Below are 22353 nucleotides of genomic sequence, written 5' to 3'. Positions count from 1 at the left end.
AGTACTCCTAAACCTCTAAACACAATAGAGTATGTTGCTTCAGGAGATAAATTATAATTTTAAAAATACAGCAATGGTAAATAACCAAAACATGGTTTTACCATCTTCTAGTCAAATAAATGATGATGATGATGATGAAGAAAATAATAATACAATGATAGGTATGAAAACAATTCATATTCTTATTTTCTCAACTGAACCAAGTAGAAGTTCTAAAAACACTAGAATAGAAGCAATAAATACATCAACTATAATACAACAAATGAAACTTGGAAAATAATTAATTAATTTTTCAAGATTTCAATCTACAAAATATTATACATATATTGAAATAACATTTTAGTTTAGAGAATATAATATATATTATTTACATGTTTTATTAGACACAGGAGCTACAACCAATAATTGCCAGAAAAATGCAATTCTTGTAGAAAATGGGAACCAATGAAAATCAATTAGAGTTATAGGAATAGGTGGTAATGAAACCATTATTCAATATAAAGCTAGGAATATTCCAATCTACATAAACAATGTAAGATTTATAATTCCTAAAATATTATGCTTTCCAGAAGTGCATGGAGGCATTATTGGAAAATCTCAATAAAATTATACAAGTAAAACCAATGATTTATACTAAACAAGATATAGATGAATTTGATATTCAAATAAAAGAATTATTAGAAAAAGGATTAATACAATAAACTAATAGTCCAAACTCTAGTCCATCATTTATGGTAAGAAATCATGCTGAGATTAAAAGAGGAAAAGTTATAATGATCATTAATTACAAAAGATTAAATCAAAATATTATATTTGATGACTGTTTTATTTCAAGAAAAGATGTGTTAATTAATTAAGCTAAACAAGTTAGATATTTTAGTTAATTTGATTGTAAGTCATGATTTTTGCAAATAACGCTAATTGATAAGTCAAAACCATTGACAGCCTTTAGTGCACCTAATGGACATCATCAATGGAAGGTAATGCCTTTTTGATATGTAATACACCACAAGTATTTCAAAGATGGATGGATTCAATTTTTAATAAGTATACAAATTTTTGTGTAGTTTATATAGATAATATTTTAGTATTTTCAGAAACACTGAAATTACATAGAAAACATTTAAATATTATTTCACAAGAATTCATAAAACATGGAACTATACTTAGCCATAAGAAAATAGAATTAAAAAATAGAAATAATTTTTTTAGAATTAAAATTATCTTCAGATGGTCTTAAACTACAAGATTATATTATAATTAAAATAAAATAATTTCTTGAGAATATTGAAGATAAAAAACAACTTCAATAATTTATAGGAATTGTTAATTATGAAAGAAACTTCTTTCCAAAATTATATGAAAAAATAGGTATGTTATAAGATAAATTAAAAAAAAATGATGTACCATTTTCCTAGACTAAACAAGATTTGGAAATAGTTAGAAAATTAAAATATGAAATAATAGATGTTCCAAAAGTTTATCTACCTAAACATGTTGATAAACTAATATTAGAAACATATGCCTCAGAAAAACATTGGGGGATGTGTTTTAAAAGCTAAAACTATGAATAATCAAGAATTAATATGTGGATATGCATCAGGCAAATTTAAACCAAATGATATTAATTATGTAATTTTTGAAAAAGAATTGTTAGCCATAAAAAATGGTATACAAAAATTTCTTATTTATTTAGCACCTGAGAAATTTGTAATAAAAAATGATAATCCAGCAGTTAAACAATTTCTCACCAATAAAAAATTGGAAACAATATCAATAAGAATTAGATGGTATAATGAATTATGTACATTTAATTTTGAAGTTTTATATATTAAAAGCACTAACAATGTTATTATTGATTTTCTTAGCATGCCTAACGGATAGAGGAAAAAGCCTCTAGAAACTGTAGGAGAGTAGACAATCGTTCGGGAAAAAAACCCAACAAAGGGATTTCGAGACAAAAAAATACTAACCAAAGATTTGTGCTAGTACAACCTCCAATAATGTATTATCCTAACCAAGGATATTATATTTCCTATCCGAAAGGAGTTGTACAACAATTTTCGATGACACCTTCAGTAAGCCAACTATAATGGTCACAAGATTAAAATTCAGTATATTAAGAAAGCTATGTTGAAATTATAATAAATGATGAAGCACTGTTGAAATCACAACAGTCAGAAACCAAAAAGAAGAAATAAAAGATTTTTATAATTGTAGTTTAGAAACAAAAATATATAATTTGATTAATGAGGTAAGGAAAAAACATATCACTAATCAAAGAGAAAATTTTAGAAGATATCTTTCCAAACTTTCTTAAACTTTAGTTGAAGAGACAACTAAAGAAAATAAAGTTGAAGACTTATTACTAAACACCATAATCTATAGAGATTGGGAAGAATTAGAAATATGATTTTTGAAAGATAAGGAGATAAACAATCTTCTTGAAACATATCAATATTTTATTGATAAATGAACAACAAATCCTATTTTAGTAAAATTATATAGATTATGTTTATATAATAAAGCTAGAATAATATTACCAAGAGAAATATTTTCAAAAACAGATAGAGCAATTTGCAACCAGCAAGTTCTATTCAAAAATATTTTTTCTGAATATTTCCTACAAGCTTATGTCTATACAAATATTATTGGAGAAAAAATTCCAGTAATTAAATTTAGACTAGAGCATGAACCGTTTGATATAAAAAGTATTGAATGGGGTTTTGTTAGAGAAATAATTGTTCAAAACTTTTTTTTCATCATTTGAAATATTTTCTAGCCTTTATAAAATCTAAGTTATATACTTATATTCCTCAAGATGATTATTATTATTATTATTATCATCTTAATATAAATAGTCTAATCGGGATAGTGGAAAGAGAAAAATTCTATCAACCATACCAAATTTAAACTTTTACTAAGGTACTTGGAGGAGGACCAAAGTTTTGTGCAGTAAATGAAGACAAAAACAACTTACAGTCCTCTATTGAAAAGTGATATAATAATATGATCTACTATCAGATCAAGCAGGATTCTATCTAACAGTAGAAGCAAGAAATATATTGAACGATAATACCAAACAATGTTGGACCGATGGCCGAAGAATATTTGTACATCAAAATTATATGAGTAACACAACATACATTGAAGCCATAAATCTATTACAAAAAATAGCTGAAATGGAAACTGAGGATTACCCAAACAATATAATCGAGGGAATAAACTGCTCATGGGACAATTGGAACTCACCACCATTGTCACTGCAATCTTTACACTTGGACGAAATCGAGACCATGAATTTAGACAACATGCTAGAAGGATAAAAACTGTCAGAGCCTTAAAGAGAATGAAGAAAATAATAAATAAAAGTACAAGACGTGGAAGCCACCACAAGGAGAAAAGTACAAGACATGGAAGCCACCACAAGAAGACAAAAATAAAAGCACCAACACATGGAAGACTACCAGGGTGGACTTCAAAATAAATTGAAAGTAGCTTGGTAATGGAGTCTATAAAAGAAGAGCAAGGGATAACCTTTAGAATCAAGTTTTGTATAACATTTTTTATCACCTTTAGAATCACCTTTAGGATCACCTTTTCCACTATCACTCTCCTCTCCAGCTTAGTTCTATTAGGTTTTTCTTCGTAATCTTTCGTTCTCTTTCTTTTGTATCACCACGTCTTGTACTTTTGTATCACCCTCAATGATAGTAGACGGTGGCTAGAATGAAAAATGGCGGGGTGACTGACTGTAACAACCAATCACCTTATTTGCAAAGTAAAGAAAAAAATGGGAGGAAAGAAGAGGATTCGAAACGACGTTGTTTTGATGTATATTTGAGTTTTTCAAAACAACATCGTTTTGATGCTTGTGCCATGTCATAACACTATTAAAATATTTGAGGAAAAATAAGCAAAATGATTCAATATGTAAAGTTCAGTGAGTAAAATTAAAAAAACTAAAAGTATAATGAGTAAAATAAGAAAGATAATAAAATTCAGTGTGGAATTGTATAATTTACCTTAAAAACTATTCATACAACTTGTTGAGAACCAGCTCGAATTTAGCTCAAAACTCATGAACAAATCTATTGCCCATCAAACTTTTCCAGTATTTTAGAGAATTATTAGTCTTGAAAAATTAAAAACTTTAATTATAAAAATGCTTAATCTAACTGATATATATTTAGCAAAGGGAGGTGAGAAGATTGTTTTAAATCGAAAAAGAAAAATCTTAATATTAATCAAAAGTTTATTTTAACATAAATCTTTTATTATTACATCAGGAGCTTAATCTAAATATATATTTTTTTATCAAAGTATCTAAATGTTAAGCATGTTGCTATTTTAACCAAGAATATGTTATTGGCAATGGTTGCTTTTCTCAACCCCGCTGATCCTATCCAATCGGTGAATCAAATTAAGACCATCTTATTCTATTTATTTTGGTAAATCAGTACAAAACTGCGGGGTTCAACCTCTAAATCCCAAACACAAACACAACGTTTTTTAGTTGGGAAGATTACAGCCAAATGAATTGCACAACATAGCTGCATAACACTTGCATCCTCCCCTTGGGGATTCCATGTATGTAGGCAACAATGCAAGTATCAATGCCTAAAATGCCTTACATTTGTGAAAAGCAATGAAACACCATACTTGTTACAACAGTCGACAGCATCCCCATCTCTAATGCTCCCACCGGGTTCTGCAATTACTCTGATCCCACTTTCACAAGCTTCTTCCACTGCATCTTTCCATGCTATTAATAGGGGGGAAAACGTGTTAGCAAGCAGGATATATAGGCCAAGTAATCACTGCAACATTGCATGAACATTTTCATTACTCACTTCTACATGCATGTGAAATATGAGCAAAAACTTCTCAAGGTGGTAATTACCAAATGGGAAGAATGCATCACTAGCCAAAGCAGCTCCCTTGGCCTCGTCTCCTGCTTTCCTCAAAGCTATTCTCAAACTCTCCCGACGGTTTGGCTGCCCACTCCCCATACCCAACATACAGTTGTCCTGAGAAGTAATGTCCAAGTGTCAGAAAATCTAGCGATACTAAGCTTTTTGTGTCATGACTGTTTCATCCCATTTTTTTCTCAGAAGTGAAGGGGGAAATATTTATCACAAGGATCTACAAACCTTTGCTATTACAATAGCGTTGCTCTTGACATGCTTAGCACACAGCCATGCAAATTCTGCATCACGAAGCTCACCATCTTGTGGCTTCTTCTCAGATACCACATTGAACTGGATATCTTCAGGGGTCAAGTCATCGGAATCCTGGGCCAGCCAACCACCACCAACCTGTCGTAGTGAGAGCTTCCCTTTCTCATTCTTCTTTGCTTCAAGGATTCTCAATGTTTTTGACTTTCCACAGAGGATCTCAAGTCCTTCCTCTGTATACTTGGGAGCCACAACGATTTCATAAAACATCCGAGTTTCACCATCCGTTGGGCTTCGGAACTCTCGGATTTCCCTAGCAAGAGCCTAATGCCAAAAAAGTGAGCAATCAAATAGTCAAAGGGTATCACGATTTTGAAGATACAATAGGATAAGATGATATTCAATATGTGATACAAAGACAGCAGAATTGAATGTAAGGATTCCAAAAAAAATATTTATTAACTTGCCTCGTCTACTTCTATGTTGAAGGCTACAATACCTCCAAATGCACTCACTGGATCAGCTTTCACAGCAAGCCTGTAAGCCTCAAGGATGTCAACACGAGAAGCTACTCCACATGGATTTGTGTGCTTTACAATCACACATGTAGGGTTCCTAAACTCCGAGACGCAATTCCAAGCAGCATCGGCATCTAGATAGTTATTATACGACATTTCCTACACCAAAATAAAAAAATGTATTAAGGATATACCATGGCATAAACAGATGACAACTAAATTGGAAAACACAATCATAGCATTCAACAATTTGCAAGGATTTCATGTCCTCAACCACCATAGTGAAAAGGAACAGCAACATAACAAGAACTCTTCAACATAGGCAACAATACAAATTCTATTGGCGTTTGCATGGTATGAACCAACTGGAAAGGAAAAAGTATGGTCCGACTGACAGTCTGCATCCTGTAACTGAGTTTACTGGCAAAGCATCTAAATAAAAAAATGGTACAAGCAAATACTTTCTTGGAAAAGAAAAAAAAACAGGGAAGATTATTCCATAATTATCTATTGTTTTAACTTATTAACAAGCATGACTAGGTCAAGAGCATTAAAAATAATATTACGAACTAAATCACCTTCCCATGGTGTTGAACAGCTGTTGCGATACCACCAGCATTGACCTCAGACAGACTCTTGTCAACATAAAATGCAGCCTTCTGATGTGGATTTTCACCATAACGAAGTGAACTTTTCATGGATAATGGCACCGTCAAGTTAGGAGGGAATTTATCTTCCAACAGATAAAGAATTATGTCAATCTAACAATTATACGTAACACTTAATAAAAAAGTTCAAAGAGTTGTTGTATTGATTCTTTTAACAAAGAACAAGAAATAGTTTCTTTTTATGCAATAGTATAGTTGATTGCTGAGAATGTAAGCTTATGGCATGTCAGGTAGATTTATTTTCTTCTAAATATCACAAAATGACTACCATTTCAACTACAATGACCAAGTAGCTAAAGTATAAGAGAATACCCCCCGCTGTCTGTTTCCAGAGCCACTCTGAAACTGCAGAATCATAAGAAGCAACGTGTTCAAAAGCTTTCCAGGCAAGCTTTCTCCGGAACTGTTGATCATCCTGCCCGCCTTTAAGGAACTCGAGGAGTGCATGATAGTCTTGTGAGTCAACAACAACCAAGACATCCTTGTGATTCTGTTAAAGTAAATGTGTTATTTCGAAATAGAAAAAGATTAAAACAAAGAATGGCCTATTCAACTTGTATGTTAAGGAATGATAAATTCCTCTGCCTTTAGCACTGCACTTAGATCAGATGACCATGAAGCTAATACTGATTCAGGACTACAACCAAACATAATTTTATAGCCTCAAAAATCAAGTTGAAACACCCTTCATAACCAAATTACCAATGTGGTTCAATTACCTATTTCGCTTTGCTTTTTGAATAAACATGCCTGCATATAAGACTATCTACTAGAACATGAAACTATATGACAACGATTCCAACTAATAAACAACTTGGGCAAATGAATACACCAATAAAATTTCACTACTAACTTGTTAACAGTTACCTTTGCAGCAGCTCTAATCATTGCAGGACCACCAATATCAATATTCTCGATGCCATCGTGAAATCCAATTCCTCCAGTAGAAGTAACTTTATCATAAAATGGGTACAAGTTCACAACCACCACATCAAATGTACCTGAATAGAAACAATTTTAGCTAAAAGGAAAGGGAAACTCTGATAGCATTCTTGGAAAAGAACGCTTATCCATTAAGGAGTTTCATTTCACCACAAGGTTTGAAGTTAGAACTAACCAATGCCATGCTTATTAAGGGCTTCCATGTGATTCTTTTGGTCTCTTCTTGCAAGAATTCCACCATGTATGTTGGGATGTAGTGTTTTCACACGACCATCAAGCTGTAAAATACACTTCAGTCAATCTCCAAACTCAATGAGCTTAAAGCTGAAAGTAACATTTAAGAGAGGTATAATAGCATTAGCATCATATTGTTAGGAAAGCATGGCGATTGATCATTGAAAGAAGATAATAATTAAACTTCAACATCAAGGTTGGATCATGTACATCTCATTTTCCTATTAAAAATTTATCAGTAAAATAGTTAAAATCATGGTCAAGTTAAAAAAAAAGCTTCCTAAATTACCAGTAAGGACGTCATAATCACTTCAGCTGATTCTTTTTTATCCCTTTAAATATTCTCGGATGCCCTAACAAGCTGAATCGCTCAGACTCTTCATTTTTCATAAAGTACCCGTGTCTGACACACTTGGATTTGAGGATAGGACATCTAAAGGATCATCCAAATACATAGAAAAACTTGGAAAAATCTAGCAATGCCCATGTCCAACACTTACACCCGAGTCAAGTACCATAGTTAGCAAGACCATGGAACATTAATTAAGAAGGATAGAACAGCATAAAATAAGAACCAAGGTTACCATTTCAGGGAAACAAGTAAGCTGCTCCACTTTGGTTACAGAGACACCAGCATTTTCTAAGGCAGATGCAGTTCCTCCAGTTGAAACAATTGTGTACCTATAGTTTCCAAAGAAGCAAGTTCAAACCAAGGCTTCAAAATTGTTGCTCTAAATTTTACACTGATACTAATAACATCGACCCTACCAAATCCTAAGAAAAAATATGTTTTAAAGAATTGAATACGTAGATTATGCCTTATTTATGATATCTTGTTCACGTATAATCTCTCATTTCCTCTAGCAGTCCACGATAGTCAATTTAAAAGGTTATACTTCTCCCTCCCTTTACTCTTCTAAAGAAGAAAAATGAATAAGCAGCAGTACACGATGAAACAAAACATGAAAATATCCAAACAAAATGGGTTTTTATTTACCCTAATTCTTGAAGGCCATTTCCAAGCAAGGTCAAGTCTTTCTTGTCTGACAAAGATATTAGTGCTTGCTTATTGCCTGGAAGAGAAACCAAAAGGCATATGAGAGGTGAACAGTGTTAAAAACATTAGAATTGGGAAAAAGGGAAGGAAATAACAGTACCGGAGGCAGAGGATTGAAGGTCGAGATCAGAAGAAGCGTCGGCTTGAGAGTGCGGCATGGCTTTGGTTGAAACAGCGGCGAAGGAGCGTAGCGAGACAAAATGAAAGCGACCGCAGACAATGGAGTGGTAAGAAGGAGAATAAGAGACAGAATTCAAAGTATTTCCGTGAAAAGCGCGGCGGACGGCTTCCGAAGAGCGGGCGGTAGTAGGGATGGTGGCGGCTGAAGAAGCGGCTGTCCCCAACATATCTCTTCTCTTTTTTTTTCGACCTTGCTTAGGACTTCGCTGTATTTAGTTTCAAAGGAGATAATGACGGTTCAAGTCCTTTTACTTTATGGTTAAAAATGGGCACCCTACACTAAGGGGTCACTAAAATTTGGATTAATTTAACTTTTCACCACTAAAATTTAAAAAGTTCTAAACAATTATCAATATTATCGATTTGTAATAAAATTAACAATTAATCATTCATGCCTATTTGAGTTAAAAAAATTTGACGTAAGAGGTTAAGTATACGATGCTTGATATCTTATCAAGACGATCCAACTTGAATATTAAAATTTGTGGGAAAAAAGAAGTAAAATTCGTTGATGAAATATTCTAAATTAAAATATATTTATTATCTCTTTATATTTGAATATTAATAGGATAATATATGCTTTTAAATATTTAAAGTTTTATATTTGAATATTAAAAGATATTTGATAACTATCGTTTTGCTATTAAAATAATTATGATTTATTAATAAGTAAAAAGTGAGAGTAGTATATAGAACCAGGGTCGATCCACAGGGACTTTGGTGTTTCTGATTTAGTGGACTTTTTTATTTAGAAGAATATAAAATTTCATATAAAGATAAAAATATAAGAATAAAATAATAAAATAAATAATTAAATATAAATCGTTTAACATGGAAGATAAGGATAAAATAAATAAATAATTATCAGAAAATGATAAAGATAAAATGAGGGAGTTTTTATATTGTTTAAAGAAATAAAATGAGATAAAGATTAAATAAACAAGTAAATAAATAAAATAAATTGAAATAAAGAAAACTTATGGTAAAAACAGCATCCGGCTTCAACTTTGCCTCAAATTCCTCGGATCATCGAAATATATCTTTACTTTAAGATTCACGTCGGCTACTTGTCTACAAGAACAAATCCTTGCGACTATGCTTTGTATATCAAATATCCAAGTACACTCTTTAATTTCGGTTTGTGAGTTTATCTAAGCAACAATAATGTTGTAGATCTTAAAACGTTGAAGTTCGAAAAGTTGTCGACTTGGATTATGTTGTTTCAACAATAACTGATTCCGATTTCAGTTTGCTCTTAGCAAACAATTTTGCTAAGTGTGTTCATAGGAAGTCGAATGTGCTTCAATAAGTTGATCCTTCCTTCCACGTTAACCATAACAACATCCAGACCAACGCCGACTTTTGGCTTTGAAAATTGTTTTGATTTGAAAATAAGCCCAAAAAACAGAGAGAGAGATATAAAGGGATTTAAATGTCTTACAATTCTCACGTTTGGCATTGAGTCTTCGCTTTAACCTTCGGCTTAAAAGAAAATTAGCTAAGCATGACCAAGTCATACTTAGCATAGTTGAAAACAAAACTTTAAAATAAAATAAAATAATTCGAAAACTTGAAAAAGAAAAGAAAAGAGAATTTTATAAAACTAGAAAGAAGAAGAATAAATTCTCTGTTGTTGAGAGATGTGTTTCTAGGCTTACCCTGAGAAGGTATTTATAGCCTTCAAAATCCTAAAAACAAGGTAATGATAATCCTAAAATAAAGAAAATAAATCCTAATTAAAATACTTAAAATTATTTAAACTAAAATATTTAAAACAAAGATAAGATAAAATATAATATTTAAAATAATATCCTAAAACATGAGTTTAATTCAAATTCGAATTGCAGAAATGTGCAGTTGATCCATTCGTTCTTCTAGAAGCACTGACTGGACATTCTAGAAGATGTTAACGTCATCGCCTCGTCAAATGTTTCATGCCCAAAGTCATGCCCACTAATCCAGCTTTGATTCCGAAAATAAAAAAACTGTAGAATTCTGTCTTTTTAGTGCAATTTCCAGAATCTAGCATCATGTACAGAAAATGAATCAAAACGAACAAATAAGCCACAAAAACCAATGATTACAGAGCAATTTAAAAGTAAAATAATAATTAAATAAAGCACTTATCAATATTAAAAGGAAATCAATATTTTTTTGAATATTTTAAATTAAAATATATTTATTAGTATTTTTAATTAAAATATTAAAAAGGTATCAATATCTTTTTAAATATTTCAAATTAAAAGATATTATCTTTCAGAATTTGAATATAAATGAATAACATTATTTTTAGTAAATTCTCCTTTGAGAATCCTTAGGGTGCTAACATTCTAGGTTAAACACATCTTAGAATTCAAAAACTTCTAATTTTTTAAAAATTATTTTCTCTCACTCTCTAGTTTTTTGATGATAGTGTAACACCCTCAGATCGATACGGGGTGACTCAATCTGATCTGAGATGTCATATTAGGGCTACTAAAGCGACCTAGTAAAAATTCGGGGAAAATAAAATTTTGTTAAACCATTTAAAAATCATGAAACTATTTATAAATAAAAATACAAGTTCATAAAAACATACACATATTAAAAACAGATTCAATTAATATCCAGTATCAAAACCAATTTCAAACTCTAATATACAAATAAAAAAGTGACCTACATGCCCCCTAATTACATCTGTATTGTAACCTACAAATGACCCTGAAAGAACTTCCATTACTGATTCGACAACTACACATGATCGATTCTTTAACCTGAAATGGTGAGTAACAAAGTGAGCGCTAAAGGACAAGTAGATATATGGAAAACATAAAAAAAATTATTGATTCAAGCATCTACATGTTTTCGTGATGAACTGAGATTTATTTAATTAATTATTCAGGTAATAGATGTGACACCTACAGTCTAGAGAAACCATTCAGAGAGAGATTCAAAAGATTGAAAAAGGGTGTCTAGTGTGTTCCCACGAAAACCAGAATAAATGTGATCATATTTTAAAACAGTAATAGTTTATTTGAGTAAAATAGATTTTTAAAACCACTGCAATACCCTCTACCGGAACACAAATATGCAGTTCCCAAAACTACATCCATAAGGACATACCCTACACCATTGGACCTAGGAGTTAATCTAAGGGAACACCTAGGGTCCATAAGGACTTACCCTAGCCGAAGCGTAGGAGCCACCTAAGGGGAGTGCCCCCAAGTCTAAAAGGATTTACCCAATACACAAAGCAAAGAAACCATCCTAAGGGAGTGTCTTAGGACCCATTGAGCCTAGTAGCCTACCCAAGAATCGCCTTAGATCTATAAGGAGTTACCAGCTTGATCGGAGCTGAACATATAGAACTCCATAACATATCCTGGATAGTACCCTAATATAAAACAAGTTTAACAGTAAACAGTAATATCAAAATCAAGATCTAGATGTATCTTGTATTATATAAAACAAGGATCAGAAAATCATGTTTTTATTTCAAATAACATATTCAGACTTTTAATATCAGAGAGGATATTCTTGTGCATAGGAAACACACTAGAGGATGCAACTATTTTTCAGAGGTTCTTGGTAGTTATTAGGAAGAGAATCATGAAACTTCTATAAATTGGTCAAATATCATAAATGAGATCCCTATTAATAGGGTTTGATTACTAACGAATATAATCAGATACTAAGAAATTGATGCTCCATGACCATTTAGTATTTTGGGTGCATTAGAAATGTATTTAGGAACCTTACATAAAATTATTTAAGATTCGGATGTAACAGGAGTGATTCCATTACTCAGACTATCAGGAGCATTTTAGTAATTATAATTCCTAAAAAATTCTTAGTAATTTAACCCAATAAAGGTAAAATGATGATTTGCAGTATTCAGGGTTTATATCGAATTATCAGGATTTCGAGTCAAAATTGAACTAACAGATCCCAACAATGTGATACTTTCCAATCATTCAGACTGAGCTATTTCATGATCATTCACTTCCTACTACTTATTGCATTAGTTGAACTGATCACCTTCAAAATCATCGTTAAATGGATCTTTAGGAACTGAACAAGTATTCTGCTGGTATTTATTTTATTTTTGTATTGTAATAGTATCTAGAATGATTTGTGTGCTTAGGTTATGCTCTAAACCTTAAGGGGTTGTACAACACTTAGGTTTATCAGTGTTTTCAGAATTTATCCAATTACATCCACTTGTTACTAGGTCATAAGGGTATTTAGGTTATTTCAATAATCGAGTTTATTTTAGTCATTTCGGAGCTCCAAAGTATTATGGTCATTACCATCAATTATAGAATATAGAGTACTTTTGACAATTGGTCTTCATATATTTGTTCAGAAATCAGAATATCTAAGTATTTGCAATCTCAAAGGTTATGGATTGATTATCATGATTTTCTAATCAGATGAGAAATTCAATCAATGAATTTGTATTTCTATCAATTAAAGAATGAATTCTTTGGTCATTTCCACTATCAGGGGAGATCCAAGTCCCTTTTCATCTCAAGGGTATTTCTGTCATTTCACTCAATTTTGTCATTTGCATTATTTCTGATAAATTAGTCTCTAAATGTTTATTCAAGAATCGTAATTATAAGTCTTTTGTCATCTCGGAGGTCAAATTAGAATTTTTCTAAACAAAATAAGCATTTAACAAGTGCATCAGTAGTTTAATTGGATGAAGTATGTCTTTTCAGGGTTATTTTCACTTTCAGAGACAATGTTTGTCTTTTCACCTCATAAGGGTATTGTAACATCCCAAAATTTCACTTTCAGGGTATTATAACATCCATAATTAATATGATGTTACTAGGGGTGTTCATTTTTCGCTTTTAACCGAATTAATCGACCGAACCGAATTAGTTCGGTTAATTCGGTCGGCCATCAAATTAGTTCAGTCAGGGAACGATTAATAATTTTTTAGAATTCGGTTAACGGTTAATTTGGTTCGAAATCGGTTAATTAACCGAAATTAAATTTAAATATTAAATATATTATATATAACATATGGGCTCAGTCCAAACTATTTAAAACCCAATTAATAATTTATAATCCAATAACTTTTAAACCTAAATCAATATTAATTAATTAAAAACTCCATATAAAATTTTTATTTTATAATTATATAGTATTTAAATTAATTGCAAATTGTTTTTTTTGAATTAAAATATTCAATTTTTATATAATTTAGAAAATTTTAAAAAATTTCGGTTAATTCAAAAATTAACCGAAATTTATTCGGTTCGGTTAACGGTTAAAGAAAAAAAGTTCAGTTAATTCGGTTAATAGTAATTCGGTTCGGTCGGCCACCGTTTTAATCGAATGAACACCCCTAGAAGTTATATAGAAACAATATCAACTAGAATGACATAAAATTATCCTTGTTTGATGCTCGGGAAAATGGTCGGGACACTCGAGTTACTTTAGCAAGTGAAGTTAGTAACAAAGTATAGAATGTCTGATATGCTTAGGTAGTGCGCGATGCACTTTGAGACTAACTAGGGTGTGAGATCTGAACATCCACAAGGGATGAGTTAGTCGGGTGTTGTTTTTGATGTAGAGATTCTACACCTCACCCTAGGTAGACTAGAGGGTGTGGGTCCCGAGATGTGTAACCCTCCGATCATACCATGAAGTTTACCTTAGAGTAGCGTGAAGTATACGAGTATACTCACTTTCCTTATTGAACTTGATATCATGAGCATTTAATGAACACTTTTGGTATGGATTATTGTTAGTGTGGCACTGGACTAGTGTGACGCAGGTTATTAGGAGGAGCATTCAAGGAGCCTATCACGCAACAGACGTTCCAGACTTTCCGAGCAGCAAAGTACGTCTTGAGTCTTATTTCTTAGAGGGCATGTATTATTCGTAGACCCCTTTTTTGTACTTGAGTCGTAACTTATTTTAAATACTTGGATGTGTGATTTTAAGATATTATTTAGGAGCTCCTCATGTAAACCTTATTTAGTCATGTTGATTTACCTTATCTTGAAACATCATTACCTTTATGATTTTCAATGGTTTTAAAGAAAAAAATTTTGGGTTAGCCACTTTGGTGGTCTCGTGTGACATTCTAATCAATCGACTTTATGTCGTATCGAATTAGGTGTTACAAAGACTATGTGACACTGGGCTACATCATTATGTTTGTTTGTGTGTTGTAGATTGATTGCATGATGATATTGCTTCTCCAACTATATTTACCGGCATGATTATGTGATGAATGCATGTAGTATGGTAGAGTTATTTGTGTAATAATGATCTTGTTAGCTAAACATTCGAATGTGTCTTCATTTGTAAGTTCTTAGACGGGTATTGAAGAGCATGTCGGCTAGTCAAAGTTCCAGTTGTTGGCAGTTCAAAGTACGTCTTGAATTATTGTATAGGTTTTTAACACATTTAAAGAAATATTCAATCTGAATTATTATAGGTAGGTTAACAAATATTTCAACTCATTTTCTTTCACTCCACACATATTATTTTCTCTAAAATCTTGCTAAGTTGTACATATACGAGATGGTTAGACTACATAGGATATCAATGTCAATTATTTTTTATTGCAATCCAGATTCACATTTTGAGAGTTATATAATACTTGTAGCGTAAGTAATTAATTCAACAAGTTGATTATGGAGTACCAATAGTATTAAGAAAAGAACAACAACTTGATTAACAGCGGGCCAGTGCATGGCATATTGTGTATCATGCACAAATTATATATAGTTGATCATATAAAAGGAACAATACATAAAAGACAAAAGCATGGAGTAATTAAAATTCTAAAATTCATTCATTCAAAACAAAGAGAAAAGGAAATTAATGAATTTGCTGCATTAATTTGAAGTAGTGTTAACTTAGAATTAATGCAGACCACAACGGTCGTCTGAGACAACAATAAAAAATGAACGTAAGATTTTATGATAGAAAGATGAATTTATAAATTTTAGGGACGAAAATAAATTATAGAATAGAAAATATAAAAAATCTAAATTATATGAGAATTTTAAATTCTCAAAGGAGGATCGTCCCCGTAAGCCTTCCCTCGATACATCCCTAGCAATAACTCGATGAGATGCGTCAATACTTGACTGGCACAACATCCAGGATTGAAGTTTAGCATATTGGGCACTGTCCACTCTTCCATTCCAATTCATTACCACATTTCAGACAGGTACACATGTGCCCACATCTGAAATTAAACACAAAACCTTCTTTAATGCTTAATGTATTTGGTATTGATCTTTTTGCATTCTCAAGGTATAAGGAATTTAGGAACACTGCATGCTAAGTTTGCTTTGGACTTTGAATATAAATTCTAACTTATTTACCTGTGCAATAGTGAGTCCACCTGCTTTTCGTAGCAAATGCAACAAATACGTTTCCATGGTAATTTATTTGCTGAATTTTTTTACTTCCTCTTCAACTGTATTATAATTATCTAATCAAGACAACTAAGGTAATTTCCCAATTAAATTATGTATGTAAGAACATAAACGTGAAAATATAAAAGAAATAACTAATAATTATCATGTTAGATATTGACTCATATTCTAATTAAAAATTAAGTTAGATTTTATTGTAATTTTATTGGTTAAAGTTACTTAAAAATTAAATTTATTTAGGTGAAAATTCATACAGAATTAGGATTTCTGGTGCCAGAGTATTTTCCTCTGTAAATAAAATTATGAGAGAGAAAGATTTTGGAGAGTTTTAATCCTTTTATAGTCTTTGTAACACTTTTAGTTTATGTTAGAGATGATTTTATAAGTATATTGGGAGAGTATTTTAGGATAGATCAAATTTTTTTTATATATACACTAGATTTCGAGATACATGAAATATCATTTATTTATATTTTTTATTATCTATAATGAGTTATTGTTTTCTCATGTGAGACAGATAAGAACGAAACCACGTTAAATATATTATGTATTGTGTGTCTTCTTTCTATATTGATATCATATTATTTATTTTTCATTTACAAATTCTTGAAGTTAAAAGTAGTCAAGTCTCACCCGAATGAACTTTCTAATCGAAGGTGTATTGGTGCATTTTCATCTGCATGTCCATGAAGCTAAGAAATGATTTTCTTAGCTCACTCATCTCACGGTGAAGTTGCTCGATATGTCCTTTTAAATCATATATGAGTTCCATTTCCTGTATTATACATCGATTAATGCAAAACATATCAATGAATGACAAATAATTCTTTCGAAAATAATATGCACGGAACCAACATAAATTGAATATTCAAAACAACTCACGAGTGAGGGACGGTTCGTGGAAGAAGACTGTCTAGCATCCTGAAACATGGAGCTTGAGACTGTTGGGGTGGAGGTAAAAATTCAGATGCACCCTACTCATAATCATTCCCAGTTTCGTTATCATCTTGATGACTCCATGACCTAGTGCCGTAACATTCGGTGAAGGCATTTGCAAAGACGATGAGGACTGATCACAGTAGTTATTGGCTTCATGACATTCATGGGTGCTTAAGCTCCTTTCTTCTTCATCTCCGTATTCGTCGCGGTCATCTTCTTGTTCTTCTTCACCCTGATCACCTTCTGGATGCAAATTTGTCTGCTGGCAACACATCGGTTGGAGGGTTTCTTCCTTACCCTCAAACTCTTGCTGACATTCATGGCTGCTTAAACTCCTTTCTTTTTCTTTTTCTTCTTCTTCGTCATCTTCTTGTTCTTCTTCACCCTGATCACCTTCTGGATGCAAATTTGTATGGAGGCAACACATGGGTTGGATAGTTTCTTCCTTACCCTCAACCTCTTGCTGACATTCATGGCTGCTTAAGATCCTTTCTTCTTCGTCTTCGTCTTCTTCTTCTTGTTCGTCATCGTTATCATCATCATCTTCTTGTTCTTCACCCTGATCACCTTCTCGATGCAAATTTGTCTGCAGGCAACACATCGGTTCGATGGTTTCTTCCTTACCCTCAACCTCTCGTTGACTTTCAGCTCCATCTGCTTGACTTTGTGCACGAGAAGTTATTAATCGTTTCATTCTCTCTACAAAAACAATGCAAATTAAATTTGAAACTCTTTCCCTGGATATCGTTCCATCCATATCCTCAACATCTTGTTGATTTTCAGCTAAATCTGCTTGTATTTGTACACGGGAAGTCAATAACTGGCCATGCTCTCTCGGAAATCACATACGAGTAAAGTTGACACTCTTCCCCTGCAATTCATGAGCAAGCAAATTGGATATTGTGTATTACTAAACCAGGTAAACAGGTAAATATCATATTACCTTTGCACTGGCTCACGTATATCTTCATTTTTGGGACCGTGTTAAGCACTTCGTTGTACCATGCTTTCCTTAAGCTTTCCCAATAACTTTTAGGCTGAGATATATTACTAAAGCAGTCATACTCATTACTTTCTTCAAAGTATTGTTGGTACTGATCCTCCTCCTCTTCTGCTACCTCATTCTCGTTGCTGTCATTAATGTAGTATGTTGATGACTTCTCTAAAGTATCCTGAGACTGGGAGTCTAACTCGAGATGCTGCCGCATCGCCCTCTTCTTCACCAATCTCATTCTCTACAGTAACTTGAGACTGAGAGTCTAGCCTGAGATGCTGATGATGATCATCACCTTCTTCTTCACCAATCTCATTCTCTATGGTATTTGAGACTGAGAATATAGCCCGAGATGCTGATGATGATCATCACCCTCTTCTTCATCAATCTCATTCTCTACGGTATCATGAGACTGAGACTCTAGCCCGAGATGCTGATGAAGACCATTGCCCTCTTCTTCACTAATCTCATTCTCTACATTATCCTGAAACTGAGACTCTAGCCCGAGATGCTGATGATGATCATCGCCCTCTTCTTCACCTATCTTGTTCTCTATGCTAAAATTCAAGGATGTCGATGATTCCATGGTTCTTTGAGATTCAAGACAAAAATGGTGCTGGTCCTTAACTTGATCTACTTTTAAAACCTCAGTTTGAGTTACGGTTTCTGCAGTTTCTTGTGAGCCAAGGAAGAGATATTGTTGGCTGTTGGACCCCTGCTTTATGGCCACCTCATTTTCGATTGACGCTTCAAGGGTGTACTTGGCTTTGCAATTTTTGATGATTCACAGCATCTCGCTTCAAGCCTTGTTTTCAGTTGCACGGAATCTGAAAATGGCTTGGCCTGTTCATGAATATCTTTATTTCGAGTTACAGTTTCTTGTGAGACAAGGAAGAGATTTTGCTGGCTGTTGGACCCTTGCTTTACGGCATTCTTCGATTTACCCTTCAAGCGTGTCCTTGGCTTTGCAATTTTTGGTGATTCACAGCATCTTGCTTCAAGCCTTGTTTTCAGTTGTATGGAATCTGAAAATGGTTTGGCCTGTTCATGAATATCTTCATTTTGAGTTACAGTTTCTTGTGAGCCAAGGAAGAGATGTTGCCGGCTGTTGGACCCTTTCTTTACGGACAACTCATTCTTCGATTTACCCTTCAAGGGTGTCCTTGGCTTTGCGATTTTTGGTGAATCACAGCATCTTGTTTCAAGGCTTGTTTTCTGTTGTATGGAATCTGAAAATGGCTTGGCCTGTTCATGAATATCTTCGTTTTTATTCATTAAAAAACGATTAACCGGCCACGAACTCCGGTCCCCCTTTCGGAAGTGAGTATCTTCCCTTTCCTTTGGATTTCCAGTGGAGATTTTGTCCTTCTGGAAGCATCTCCAAGCAGCTAAAACATTCTGCTGTGCCATGAGACGCTCAGCACCAGCTCTAAACTTCTCCCTTGAATTGGTTAAAATGTCAGACGTATTAATCATAGGTTAATAAAAAGGGGACAAAAAGGAAAATCTAATTGAATAAATAGTAGGAACATGCATTTGGACAAAGTGATACTTGAGATGCATGCACTCTTGCGTGAGTCGGTTCAGCTGACCCACCGGTAATTGTGGACGACATGAATCTTGAATTGTACGGCAGCGTTGTAGACTTGTAAGTCGTAGCATTGACTGTGAGAATGTAAGCATAAAGCCAACAGTGACAATCACATGATCAGTTGGAGTGAATGGATGAACAAATGAATGAATATTCTAAAAAAAGAAGAAGAAAGGCGTAATAAGAAAATTAGCCACCAGCATTTTTTAAAATATTCATTTTGGCCCTATTTTTGGAGCATTTTAGCCTCTAATGTTTTATTTTTTGTCAAAGTAGCCTCTATTAGATGGAAATCATTAGTTAACTAACGATCAACTCATTTTATTGATGTGATATTTTCACATGTGCTTAATTGCTTACATGACACACATCATGTCACTAAAGTGATGACATGACATGTAACATGTCACACAAAGTAATGACCGCTAAACACATGTGGAAATGTCACATTAGCAACATGTGTTGACCTTAGTCAGCTAACGGTTTACATCTAATAGCGGCTATTTTGACAAAAAAATAAAATGTTGGGTTAAAATGCTAAAAAGAATAGGGACCAAAGTGATCTTTTAGAAAAATTTTGGGGACTAATTTGTCAGCATGCCAAAAAGAAAATAAACCTGAAGACGCCCACGTTGTGAAAATTTAGAAACTGCATGGTGTTGCACTAGTGAATCCAGCTCTCTTTTCTTATCTCGCTCTATCTGTATGAGCAAATCATGTACTGCTTGTCGCCCTCTTAGTAGGGGCGTGTTTCTGACCATTGAGAAACACCTCCGGTCCGCTTGATCTGAAGTTGAACATTGCTTATGTTCGTTATTACTGTTCTCATTTTCATCACCATTTTTAAATGTCATGATGATATCCACAATCCTCACTCTTTCGGTTTCCTACTGCCGAGAGTCCTGCTACTCGAAGAAGAAGGTGAAAGGCATCGGTGTCATCGGTGATGCGGTGTTCGAATACGATTGTGAAGGAGCCAATGGTTCTGCAGCTTCATTTACATGTTTGTTGGTGTTGGATAGCGCCACATCTTGAAACTTCCTAGTCACCCATATATAGAGAACAGGAGGAGGCCCCGAGGGGATCGTCGAAGCAGGAGGGTTGTCGTTTTTCACGTTGTGGACGTGGTGATTTTGTGGACTTGAGGGGAAGGCATAGACATGCAGCCATTGTTGTGATCTCGAGACAAGTCATTGAAATTCCTGTCGAACACACTCTTCACATTGTTGTCTCTGCATCATTCTTTACGGTTGTGATCTCTTAGGACACAACCGAAAGGCGAAGAGGAAATAATCTCCAGCTGAGAAGACGCCATACTCGCTGATAGCGAATTTTATTGAAGTTTAATAGACGTGGACATGATTATGGTCGAGTCAATGGAAAGGAGCATATATCAATAACGAATTCGAGAATCGGGAACAGAACAAAAGTCATCGGAAAGGTGTTAAATTGTTAATTTTGTTGTTGAACATGCACATGAGCCATGATATATTTACAATAACCAGATAGCCTCTCCCTTAATTATGGGCGGAAGAGATAAAACCATGTGAAAAGGTTGGTTTCCTTTGCCATAACCCCCTTTCAATTCTATTTTCTTTTGTTTTCCCCCCTTTTTTGGTCATTGCTAAATTATATTTTTTACTACGATAATCGGAATGTTACTAATAAAGGTACATTAAAACAAAGACAAAAAACAAATGTGTAATTAATAAAAGGGTAAACTACGACAATTGCCACTAATGTTTGGGTTAGTGTTTGTTTTCACCACTGATGTTTCAAAAGGTACAAATCGGTCACTAATGTTATCGTTTGTTACAAAATGGTCATTCGACGTTAACAACCGTTAACAACTGTTGTTATCATTTGTTTCAAACGTTAACACGTTAAACCTAGGGATGGGCATGAGACTTGAACCCGGCTCGACCCGGATCGGGTCATATCTTTTAAAAAAATTGGGTTTGGGTCGGGTTCAGGGTGAAAAATATCCGACTTGACCCGACCCAAAAATATAATTTTACCTTCTATATTTTGGGATAATTATAATAATAACCCTATATATTATTTTCTTTCAATTAAATTCATATTTTCATTAAATAAAAAAAATATTTTTAATAAATATATTATTTTGGGGATTCGGATTTTATCTCAAAAAATCAAATCGAGTGGAATGGATATTTTTTGGGCCGGATTCGAGTCGGGTGGATGATTTAAAATTTTCGGGTCGGATCGGGTAGACAAAAAATCTGACCTGACCAGATCCATGCCCATCCCTAGATTAACCAGTTGACTCAGTACGTTTCATCGAACGTTTGACTCTTCTTCTTATGAAAGAGAAGCTTGCAACCTCTCGATGCTAGTTCGAGCTTCTTTTCTTTTGCAAGTGAATCCACTGCAGCCTGATTGTCATAATCAAAAGAACTAATCACTTTCATTTTCCGAGCTTATCTTGGAAGGAAGCCAAGCTTTTTCAAAGTTCCAAATAATCAAATTAAGCTCTTCATCCTTGTTGTTCAGAGCCACCACTACAAGAAAATGTCATTTTACATCAAAATGGGATCAATCGATACAAATATAAATCATATAGAACAAAGCGAATGAATCGAACATACCCAATTCAGAGCATCTTCTCTCGGTTAATTTCAAAGCACTCGTTAATTTCTCT

The 22353-nt window shown here is 33.4% G+C and overlaps 1 protein-coding gene and 1 pseudogene across 1 annotated transcript; both read right to left on the bottom strand.

Moving 5' to 3' along the window:
- Positions 1-4414: 4414 nt before the first annotated feature.
- On the bottom strand, positions 4415-8943 carry LOC120173926 (bifunctional purine biosynthesis protein PurH-like). The gene is made up of 11 exons (XM_039180960.1): positions 8697-8943; positions 8537-8612; positions 8124-8220; positions 7481-7583; positions 7231-7364; positions 6676-6853; positions 6274-6428; positions 5645-5854; positions 5154-5501; positions 4904-5030; positions 4415-4765 (listed from the first exon to the last, which is right to left on the bottom strand). The coding sequence occupies exons 1-11, from the start codon at positions 8941-8943 to the stop codon at positions 4614-4616; spliced, it is 1827 nt and encodes a 608-aa protein (XP_039036891.1). The 3' UTR covers positions 4415-4613.
- Positions 8944-15862: 6919 nt separating this feature from the next.
- On the bottom strand, positions 15863-20545 carry LOC120173940 (annotated as a pseudogene).
- Positions 20546-22353: the final 1808 nt, after the last annotated feature.

Source organism: Hibiscus syriacus, unplaced genomic scaffold (genome assembly GCF_006381635.1).
Source record: "Hibiscus syriacus cultivar Baekdansim isolate YM2019G1 unplaced genomic scaffold, ASM638163v2 tig00111993_pilon, whole genome shotgun sequence".
NCBI lineage: Eukaryota > Viridiplantae > Streptophyta > Magnoliopsida > Malvales > Malvaceae > Hibiscus > Hibiscus syriacus.
This window is presented reverse-complemented; position numbering and strand designations above follow the sequence as displayed.

What these genes read in the sequence shown, in the direction of transcription:
- LOC120173926 (XM_039180960.1), bottom strand. Translation starts at nt 8,943, where the DNA reads ATGTTGGGGACAGCCGCTTCTTCAGCCGCCACCATCCCTACTACCGCC. An exon ending in TCAACATAGAAGTAGACGAG is followed by an intron (nt 5,502 to 5,644) that starts GCAAGTTAATAA and finishes TTTTGGCATTAG; the next exon opens with GCTCTTGCTAGGGAAATCCG. An exon ending in ACGCTATTGTAATAGCAAAG is followed by an intron (nt 5,031 to 5,153) that starts GTTTGTAGATCC and finishes ATTACTTCTCAG; the next exon opens with GACAACTGTATGTTGGGTAT.